The 11,026-nt window shown below is 55.0% G+C and overlaps 1 protein-coding gene across 1 annotated transcript; it reads left to right on the top strand.

The window, feature by feature from the left end:
* The first annotated feature begins 7,999 nt into the window (after window positions 1-7,999).
* Window positions 8,000-10,248, top strand: FBLL1 (fibrillarin like 1). The gene has a single exon (XM_045826121.1). The coding sequence runs from the start codon at window positions 8,750-8,752 to the stop codon at window positions 9,788-9,790; it is 1,041 nt and encodes a 346-aa protein (XP_045682077.1). The 5' UTR covers window positions 8,000-8,749; the 3' UTR covers window positions 9,791-10,248.
* Window positions 10,249-11,026: the final 778 nt, after the last annotated feature.

Genomic DNA, 11,026 nt, shown 5'->3' with positions numbered 1-11,026 from the left:
AGCCTGTGTTTAAGGCGCTAACCTTTGGGAAAATAAAAGACTGTCAGAAAACAAAGCTAGAATTCTCGGTGGGGGAGTGGGACTGGTGGGGAGTGGAGAGCAGCAGACCAGACCCGAGTGGATGGGGGAGGCTTGAGGCAGCCCCATGTCAAGGTTGAGCGGGAAGTCCTGGGACACAGACCGAGCCCAGCCAACAGCTCCCTGTGCGACCTTTGGCCGTCGGTCACCTTGTACAGGTGAGGGGTATGGGAGGGGCAGACTAGAACATTTCTAATGTCCCTGCCTTGCATCCCTGACATCTGATAATTCTGACACGCACTTTAGTAACTGGCTGCCTGCCAGATTCCAATTGTCTTTTATCATTGAGTTATATTTTAATTCCATTACTGTTGGAAAATATACACATGCCTAATTCTAAAATGTACTGTTTCAATTCAGGGAAATTGTTGAGACTTGCTTTCCAGGCCAGTAGTTTTTTGGTTTTTATAAATGTTTCGTGTGCACTCAAACATGTGCGATGTCTAGTTTTTTTGGATACACTATCCTATATTGCTCTTTAAATCTTTTATATCCAAACTGCAGCGAAATTGGTGGAGTAAGGAATTTCAAAAGGCTACCCCTCCGTAGAATAAATAAAACTGGCAAAATCTGTCATAATCAAATTTTTCAGAACTCTGGAAACTGAAAGCTTGCAGTAACCAGGGAAACATAATCAAGAAGAAAGAGCTGAATCTTGGTAAGAATGGAGAGCTTTGTGGCGTTTTAACTTACCCGTCTCCATCTCCCCAGCTCAGCAGTGGCTTTGAAGATAGCAGCCACATTCGCTGTGAGTATGCCAGTTCTACAGTGAGTACAGTGGAACTAATTTGCAAAGAATTATTTGTTTCTTTTGAACTGTCCGGCAGTTCCTGGGAGTACCAGCTCAAAGAGCGTGCCTTTGTTTTACCTAACTCATAATTCTTCCAGTACAGAGATGGCTACCTAGAGACCATTTATCAAAAACATTTGCAAGCAAATGTATGAGTTGCTGCTGTCTAGGGGAATGAATACCATTTGGGGCAAACAGGAGACTAATCATAGGGCTTGGGAAGAAAGGTTAGGGAATGAGATGCTTTGAGGAAACACAGGCTTTTGAACAGCTGTGACACATTCCTAGATATCTAGAAAGCCAAGCCCATGTCCGGGGTTCTGCAAATGCTCAGGACAGATCTGAAAAGCCCTTAAGCCCTCCAGCTGATCTCGAGGCTCTGTGCAAGAAGGAAGTAAACACCAAGGCACAGCTGTGAACTTCTGGCTGCATGGCGGGGGGTTGCGCCAGCTTGCACAGAGCCGCAAGCTCTGGGAGAGAGTTCGGCTTTTCAGGAAGTACCTGTGTCACCACTAAGTTAATACAACAGACTTCAGTGGCTGCACACAGCAAACAATTCAGACACGACAAAACTAGTTTGGAAAAGTCACCAAACGAGCAACTACAAGCAACAAAAACAAGACCCGGACAGAGAGGAGAGCCTCATTTCCAGAGTTGTCACATTAAAATATTCAAAATGTGCCCTGGCTCGTGTGGGTCAGTGGTTTGAGGGCTGTCATGCAAAGAAAATGTCGCCGGTTCGATTCCCGGTCAAAGCATATGCCTGGGTTGCAGGCCAGGTCCCCCGTTAGAGGCTTGCAAGAGGCAACTGATCAATGTTTCCCTCCTTCTCTTTCTCCTTCCCTTCCCCTTCCTGCTAAAAAATAAATTTTAAAAAATTATAAGGCATAGAAAAAGATATGGTCCATAATAAGAAAAAAATTAATAGAAACTGAAGATCTATTGGAGAACAAAATAATCAGAATAAAGTTGGCCCCTTCTGTACCACTGACCTCTGGATTCCATTTCCAGATTTTAGCTGATTGAAAGTGATTTTCATAAAAACAGGCTTATTTTTATTTTTTCCAGCTTTGCTGAGATGCATTCCTAAAGAGCAGAGAGGCCAAAAGGAGGGTATGAATGAAGCTGACGTGCAGTCAGAGGTACTGAGAGTTAACAAGGATGGGGGCTATTTTAGAGAACATTTTCTGTCAGGCTCTGATTTGACCCCACTGACTAAAGAAATTTCTAGAGGCCGCAAACAAGTTATTTAGGGTTCCCTGGGGTCAAAGAGGAGCATGAGAGCAACTCTAGTCCAAATACATTGTTTCAGTTCTTGCGCGTGTCTTTGGGGGTTCCCTGTTGACTGTCCACAGAGAGCAGAGCGCACTCACGCTGCAGACAGGTCAGAGAGAGGTTATTCTGACTGTATTGGGGAAATGAGGAGTCGCCGGCTGCCCCAATTTCCCCCCGCCAAACAGTGAATTCTCACAGAGGGTTGATGCCAGGCCTGAGGAGAACTCGGGACAGGTAACTCAAGTTCATTTGCATCAGTGACGTAATTTTGTGGTAGTGACGTTTCCGCCTGGCCAATGTCAGCCCAAAACAGCCAGCATTAACTCTTTAGAAACTTAAGTAATGTTCAGTCAGGTCATAGAAATTATATCAAGGTTTGTGAAAGTACACGAGGTTCACTCGAAGTTTTTAAAATTGCTCTATTTTGTGTTTGAGGCCCTTTGCATTTCCACACTGGCCAACAGTGTTATAGATGTAGACAGTGCTTGCAAAAGACGCAGTGGATTGATGGAGAGCGCACTCAGCTCACTGTGTCCTTGTGGGGGGTGTTAGATGCTTACCTCATTGGAATTTGCAGGTGGTTTATAGGATTTATAGTGTGGATGAGCCAGCTCGTCTCTGAATCTCATTCCTTATTCTGTAAAAACGAGGACCTACTGATGATTTCAAAGGTTTCTTCTAGAAAGAAGGCCTTTGGGGAAGTAGCTCATCACTGTAGACTTCACTGTAGTTGTGTGTCCCCCAAATTCCTGTCGAAGCCCTGACTCCCAGGGTCTGTTTTTAGCGTAAGGCAGTGATTAAGGTTAAATGCGGCTGTAGAGTGTGGCATTAATAGATAAGCCTTAATAGGTAAGCCTCCTTGAAAGAAGAGACTCCAGAGAGCCCCCCTGTCACCCCCCACAGGAGGGCACAGTGAGAAGGCAGGAAGGGAGAGCTCTCCCCAGAAACCCACCAGACTGGTCTTGGACTGGAGCCTCAAGAACGGAAACGTAAATTCCTGTGTCTCTGGAGATCCCTGACCCGTCTCAGCCTTGAGCATTTCTTTCCTGAGTGCCAGTCACGAACTCTACAGGGAAGACGGCGTGAGTGTGAGCCACCCCCGAGATGAAGTGCCACACCAGCAAGGTGATGGCTGAACATCGGGACCCCAGGTGAGGGACTTCAGATGTTCTTCAAGGCCCAGAGGCTAGAAAAGGGGAGAGAGTGTTCTCTTCTACTTTATTAACAAGCTAGTGAGATATGTGATTGGGAATCAGTGATGAGTCTGGGTTTTAATCACGTGTTAGTAAGAAGGTACCACATTTTGTCTTGGTGAGTGTATTTAAATAGATGCGTGTGGAACAGCGGACTGGGTGCACTGGCCCAGGTGGGCCGGCCGACATCCTGCAGCAGACACCCATGGCGAAAGCATTTACTGTCGGCCGGTTATCCCACCCACGCTCCCCCGCTGCCTTTCACTTCGGGCAAGTGGCCAGTCCTGGCCACTGGGTTGTGAGTAGAACTGACTGTGTCAAACCCCTAGGCCAAAACAGAACAAAGGACGTGAGTTCTCTGTGCAGTGTCCTCCCCGGTGGTGACAGCGGAAGCCTTCTTGTTTCTCGTGTTACCCCCACAAGACGTAGTGTCTGAGCCCCGCAGCGAGTGTGTAGAGCAGACCCTCTGTGGACCTTCAGTGGACGTGACATGTGAGCAAGGAAGAAACATGGTTGTGTCAGCCCGCCGGTAACGGGGGTTATAGTGTGTTAGTGCATCGTGGCTCAGCCCACGTTGGCCAGGCTGTCACTGCGGTTAGAGATGCACCCCCCGAGTCACCTTTGGAAGTGAACTATGTGGCTTCCAGGAAACAGGTGGGGAAAGCCCCTTCAGGCACGAACGTTTAAGCACTAGTGAGAGGGGGGCGGACTGTCACCGCCCCGCGGCGGGTTTTACCGAAGTCGTGGCAGTCGCCCCCGGGCGGTGTGCTGGAATGCTGGGTGAGAGAAGCAGAGCCAAGGGTCTCACGTGTCTTTTGAGTGGGTGGGTGGGACTGGCGTACTCCACGTTGACCACTGAGGCCCGGTCACAGGTGTGACTGTGGAGATCACTGCAGGGCGCATCTTCCAGAGTAGTAAGTCAGCTGCAAACACAAGTTTCAATGACCATAGTTGTTCCTGTCTATTCGCTGCCAGAGAGGAAGATCTGGGCCGCAACACCAGCCTTAGCCTTCGAGGAAACATCTTGAACCGGTGGTGCCCACTGCTAAAGAATCTTTAGGACTGAGACAGATGGTCAGTGTTACCAGCAGCTCGAGAGGAAAGTTTTCCTGTAAGATTTTGACACCTCAGTCCCCTTATGATGCAATGCTTGGCACGAGTCCCTGCCTTGGTGGCGTCCCTGGGTTGTGCACAGGAGGGGTGGGACATGTTCAGCTCTGCTGACTGATGGGCGCTCCCAGGCTGTGGCGTTACAACCGACAGGCTGTAACAAACAGCTGTGCCAGGCAGGAATCAAAGCCAGGAGACAGAAAAGGTGTCCGGGGGCGGGGGGGGGGGGGGCATTAAATACTGTCCTGGGACAGGATGCCTGCAGTCAGAAAGATTTGAAAACTTGGTTCGTATCCGTTCCTTCGGGGCTGTCCAGTGGTGAGGCCATGAGTGAGAAGAGGCCTGAGGAAGTCGCCCTGGGCTTGCGTACCACAGGGAGGATGGTCCTGGAGCCCTTAGCAGATTGTTGAAATGACAGCAGTGACGTGATGGAACCGATGGGCAGCTTGGGGCAGCAGTGGGGACATGTCTGGAGAAACTGCCCCTGCTAGATTGTGGAGCGGGCTGCCTGAAGCCCGGGCAGGAAATCTAGCGAGTGGGGTGAGCACCCAGAACCTGGGGAAAGAGGCTCCACCAGGGAGGTGGCCGCTCCCGTCGCTAGTTCACAGTAATCACTCCCAAAGAACAACTCCACATTCGGGGCGTTGCTCCTTAGCGTTTGAATCACCAGCCACCCCTCCCAGTCAGCCGCGTCTAGTGAATCACATGGGAGTGCAGGACATCCTGAGAGTTTCTGTTCCGAAGTGAACGGCAAGGCAGGAGAAAGGCCACGTCGGTGCACTTACAGCAGAGGCGGAGAGCAGGCGCCTGGGAGGCACGTGCCCTGTGGTAGAGCAGAGGCCGTGACAGCGTGACTGGGACACGCAGGTCAGGGTGTGTCAGCAGGCGTGCCTGCTGAGGCTCACGCCTGGAGTGGTGAACGGGATCACCTAAAATAAAATATTTTAGGTGACAGTTTGGCAGACTTCTCAGTGATGGATTCGTGTCTTCTTCAGTGACCTGCGGCGCAGCGGAGAGAGGTCATTGTACAGGATGGGTAGTTCGTACCCTGGATAGAAGCAGAGTAGGAGTAAGCTCTTAAACGTAACTGCAGACCTCCATGTACGCTGCACCACAGTGAAAGATGTTCATGCTCATCGAAGCGAGGTTTGTACTGCTAAGTGGAGTACCTGTGTTACAGGAAGCATCAGTGCACGCACAGTCTGACCTCCCTTCCTGGTATAATAAGCTTCATGAGCACATTTTCCGGGTTACGAAGTTCTGGTTGTATATGAGATGCGGTGGGCAGGGGAAGCAGGCCCTGTGAATGCCCTGCCCAGTGCCCCCTGCGCCCACCTCAGAGTTCACCTCGAGCGCCTGCTTCTCCGCCCGAGGGCTCTCTGCGGCATCGGGGAGTCGGCTGTGCTGCGCACAGGATCAGCTCACGGCAGGAAGTGAGTGCCCCAGAGCAGCTGGCAGTAGGGCAAGGGAGCACCGTGGATTCAGCCCGGCCTCCCCGGCCCCCAGTCCCCAGCCTGCAGAGGAGCAGTTCTGAGACGCTCCGCACGGCCTCCCGCAAGGTGCTCAGACAGTTGAGCTCTGAAAGCCCAATCTGCTCGTTGGTGCTCTATCTCTCAGCCTTTCTCATTGTCCCCAGCCCCACATGTGTTCCTGGGATCACCTGCCAAAAACCACCTGGACCCAAGCCCTTGTGTCAGCGGCTGTATTAAGGTTCTCCGGAGAAACAGAACCAGTGGGGCAGACGGACTGATCTGTCCGTGTTGATGGCCCACGCGTTCATGGAGGCTGGCAGGTCCACAGTCTGCAGAGCCAACGCAGCAGGTCAAGTCCGAGGGTGGGCAGGCTGCTGTAGGACAGGGAGGGTCCCTGTGACTCAGGGACAGATCAGCCTTTGGTTCGACTCAGGCCTTGAACAGCGGGCGGAGGCCCACGCGTGTCCCAGAGGGCACTCTGCCGTCTTCAGCCTGCCACTTTCAATGTTCGCTTTAGTCCCCAAACACCTCCCCCCCAGAACCACTGAGAATAATGTCTGACCAGCTATCTGGGCACCCTGTGGGCCGGTCAAGCTGACATAGAAAACTGACCCTCACAGGGGCCGATTTGGGGGACCCCCAGTCGTCACTCAGGTTAGAGAACACTCCCCCCTTTGGAACGGAAGCCGGAACCTCGAAGGAGAGTGTTTGATGGGAGCCGTCCGTTGCACTCTCTGACCCCCATCCGCACTGCAATGAATGCGGACACTTCTGGGGCCCATTAAGGAGGCACCTGGGCCCTCAGGGAAAACCAGACCTGGTGTTGCCGCCCCTGAGTGTGAGACGAGGGATCTGGACCAGGATGGAGTGTGTGCACCCACACCCCCAGTCCCCCCGCCTCACGTTTCCCCGGACTTTCAGGCACGTTTCTTCTCGCTCCGGAGCAGGCGGTTACTCCCTGTAACAGGGCAGGGCGGCCCGCCTGGTGCTCACAGCACCTTCCCCAGCTCTTGGGGCCCCCCACCCCACCCCTGGCACCCAGCCTTCGGCTCTAAAATGCCCCCCACCCCAGTGATGCCGCTGTCCGGGGTGCTGACCTAATGTGCAGACTTCTGCTTTGGCGCGTTACCCGTCTTCGGTGCTTCCCCATGGTTCTTGTTTTTTGTTTGTTTTGTTTTGACTTTGAATTATTTTTCAAAATCAGCTCAAGAAAAGACTGCAGACTGAAAGCAGGTGTCTGAAGTATGGACTAGAATTCAAGGGTAAACATGAGGGTTTTGCCCCCGTCGAGGTGTGTTACAGGATTTAGGGCTCTGGCCCGTTCACCTTGAAGAAGCAACAGTTTGTTGCTGCGTGCGGTTCCAGAACAGGTTCTGGGGCTCGGCCCAGTTAATGGAGGAGAACAGAGCTGAGTTGAAAGCAACCGGGGCCGCAGCAGGGAGCCGCTGCAGTTCCGGGGTCCCGGGCTGCGCCTTCTCCCTTTGCGCCTCCCTGGCTCATCCGGTCTGCGAGAGCCTGTGCTTTCTGTCTTCTCAGCACCGCCTGCATCAGTCTGCTTCGCTGGGCCCGCCACCGTGCCCACGGCGTCGGCGATCGCTGACGCTGCCTGCCGCCCCCGCCCTGGCTCCAGTGGCTCTAACTACCGTCACTGCAGCTGCTGGGCCGTCCCTTTAGCACGACGTTTTCAAAGTGGCTGAGTCGGACTCCAGGTTCGTGGTTTGTGTTGTGTTCTCGCGTGCGCACCCATCGGCAACCCCACCCACCCTGTACTAGAGCGCCAGAGCCTTTCTCAAGTGGCAGAAGCTCTAACAGCAATACTTTTATGTAAAACAAAACAGAATGGTGCTTTCTTTGTGTGGAAACTGTTATCTCAATAAAAAGATGCACCAAAAGACACACGTTTTTAAAACAATAGCACAAACATTGATAGACCACGTAGCATGTGCCTTGGCCGGTGCTTTATTCATTCATTCGTTCATTCATTCATTCATTTTTAAGAATTTATTTATTTATTTTTAGAGAGAGGGGAAGAGAGGCAGAATGAGAGGGAGAGAAACATCAATGTGTGGTTGCCTTTCACACACCCCCGCCTGGGACCCGCTTGGGACCCAGGTATGTGCCGGGACTGGGAATCAAACCAGCGACCCTTTGGTTCGCAGGCCAGTGCCCAATCCAGTGAGCCACACTGGCTAGGGTTTCGCAGGTGCTTTAAAACAAACCCTTGAGGCAGGTTCTGTTTTACAGATGGGACGGTGAGACGCAGAGAGTTCAAGAAGTTTGCTCCAACTCATACAACATGTGCAGAGAGGGTCAGGTAAGCTTCCTGAGACCGTGGGGCGAGCAAGCGGTACGGTGAGGACTGCGGTCCATGGCCCCCTCCCCTTGCCCTGCCAAGGAGACGCCCCTTCCCTGCAGCCCAGGGGCGGTCCAGGGGTCCCCGGGAAAGAAGAAAGTGGGGGAGGGGGAGACCTACCAGGCAGCGGGCTGCGTCTGCGCGCGGGGTCTGGGAAGGGGGGCTTCCGGGGCTGCAGGCTTGCCAAAACGGGAATGATGCAATCACGCTAATCGCTGCGTCAAAGCGCAGCTCCGGGGGGTGTGGGGACTGCGGCAGAGCTGGCGGGGACTGCGGCAGAGCTGGTTGGGACTGCGGCAGAGCTGGCGGGGACTGCGGCAGAGCTGGTCGGGACCGCGGCCCACAGCCTCCCTCCGTTGCCGCGGCACACTCGGCGGCAAGCGGCACCCACGGCCACCAGCCTTCGTCCCGCGCCAAGACCACCACCTGGAACTACCGGCCACCGCTGAAAACCGTTACCGGGCGCCCAGGGCGCGCCATGAAGTCTGCGGTTGGCTCACGAGGGGTTGGCTCCGGGGGCCGCGCTAGCGGCGGCTGGGGCGGCGGCTGGGGCAGCGGCTGGAGCAGCAGTGGCTGGAGCGGCAGTGGCTGGGGCAGTGGGCGAGGCAGCAGCAAAGGAGGCGGCGGCGATGGCGGTGGCTCTGGAGGCAAGGGCAGCTTCGGGGGACGGCCGCGCAGCTCCGGCGGCGGCGGCCGAGGCCGGGGACGCAGCGGCGGCGGAGAGGGCAGGGACCGCGGCGGCGGCGGGCGGCGGCGCGGCGGCGCGTCCAGGGGCAAGAACCGCCGCAAGAAGGGTATCAAGACGGTGTCGGTGGAACCCCATCGGCACGAGGGCGTCTTCATCTACCGCGGCGCGGAGGACGCGCTGGTCACGCTGAACACGGTGCCCGGCCACTCGGTGTACGGCGAGCGGCGGGTCACCGTGACGGAGGGCGGCGTGAAGCAGGAGTACCGCACCTGGAACCCGTTCCGCTCCAAGCTGGCCGCCGCCATCCTGGGCGGGGTCGACCAGATCCACATCAAGCCCAAGTCCAGGGTGCTGTACCTGGGCGCCGCCTCGGGAACCACGGTGTCCCACGTCTCCGACATCGTCGGCCCCGAAGGCTTGGTCTACGCGGTGGAGTTCTCCCATCGCGCCGGGCGCGACCTGGTCAACGTGGCCAATAAGCGAACCAACATCATCCCGGTCCTGGAAGACGCCCGACACCCGCTCAAGTACCGCATGCTCGTCGGCATGGTGGACGTGATCTTCGCGGATGTGGCCCAGCCCGACCAGTCCCGCATCTTGGCTCTGAACGCCCACACCTTCCTGCGCAACGGGGGCCACTTTCTCATCTCCATCAAGGCCAACTGCATCGATTCCACCGCGTCTGCGGAGGCGGTGTTTGCGTCCGAGGTGAGGAAATTGCAGCAGGAGAATTTAAAGCCTCAAGAGCAGCTGACCCTGGAGCCCTATGAGAGGGACCACGCCGTGGTCATCGGGGTCTACCGGCCCCTTCCCAAGAGCAGCAGCAAGTAGCACCCTGCTGGGGCCGTCCCAGAGACCTCCCCACACCGCCGCCTTCAGTGTTTCTGTGTCCGCGAGGGGCCATCGTGCGACCTCCGTGAGACCGCTGCCTTCAGTGTTACTGTGTATTCACGCGAGCTGTCCCTGAGACCTCCCCACACCTCCGCCTTCAGTGTTACTGTGTACGCGTGGGGCTGTCCCTGAGATTTCCACGACCGCTGCCTTCAGTGTTACTGTGTACTCGGGGGGCCATCCTGAGACCTCCCGAAGACCGCTGCCTTCAGTGTTACTGTGTACACGTGGGACTCTCCCTGAAACTTCCGCCAGACCGCTGCCTTCTGTGTTACTGTGTACGCGTGGGGCCATCCTGAGACTTCCCCGAGACCTCTGCCTTCAGTGTTACAGTGTATGCGTTTCCTTTGTGTGTTGTTTTCCCTTCTTTGGTTTTGCTATTAAATGGCTTAAAGAAACAGTATTCAGGCGTATCAGTGAGGCCAGGCTGGGTTTTGCTACAGTAAATATCCCCCAATCTTTCAAATCCCTAAATTCCTAAGAGCTGGTGATAGGAGCCCATCACAGAACCGCTTGGGAGCTGCACTTACTCTAGTCGCGCAGGGTACGGGCTCCCCAGCGCCCCTCTTCACCAATGCTTCGTCATCTGGGTGGGGGGGGGAGGCAGAAGAGTCGGGGACTTGCTAAGGAGCTTGTCAAGTCACCCTTGGAACCAAGGGGCACTTTGTGTACTTCGGCCAAGTTACAGTTCACTCCAGGGAGTGGCGTTGGCTATTGACAGAGAGTCCTATAGCCTAACGCACCGCGTGTGCCTGAGTCCAAGCCAGAGTCCTAACCGCAGTGTACATTCAGTACTTTGCTCTTTGGCCGGGCCCTTTGCATCCCCCTGGTCTATTTACTCGTCGCCCCAGCCCGGAGGCGGCCCCGTGACCACCTCCCTTTCTCGTGCGGAGCAACACGGCTTCCCAAGGTAACTTGGTCGCACAGGTTCACGTGACTCGTTAGGAGGTGGAACTTAAATGCCGGTCTTTGGGGCTCTGATCCACTACTATTTCCTGTACCCCAGTGGGGTCGTGCCTGCCCGCCACGTGGCCCGCACGGGGCAGACCACGAGTCCCAAACACAGGACAGACGGACGGACACAGGGTGGGCTCTCCTGCTGCACTGTGTTCCATCCCCCACCCCACCCCCACCCCCACCCTTTTCTTAGACTTCAAAACAGCAAAGCAGGAGGGT

The sequence above is a fragment of the Phyllostomus hastatus genome, unplaced genomic scaffold (assembly GCF_019186645.2).
Source record: "Phyllostomus hastatus isolate PE091 unplaced genomic scaffold, TTU_PhHast_1.1 phas_contig_150, whole genome shotgun sequence".
Taxonomy (NCBI): domain Eukaryota; kingdom Metazoa; phylum Chordata; class Mammalia; order Chiroptera; family Phyllostomidae; genus Phyllostomus; species Phyllostomus hastatus.
This window is presented reverse-complemented; position numbering and strand designations above follow the sequence as displayed.

Bases quoted from the DNA above. Each gene is read 5' to 3' on its own strand.
- FBLL1 (XM_045826121.1), top strand. From the start codon at position 8,750: ATGAAGTCTGCGGTTGGCTCACGAGGGGTTGGCTCCGGGGGCCGCGCT.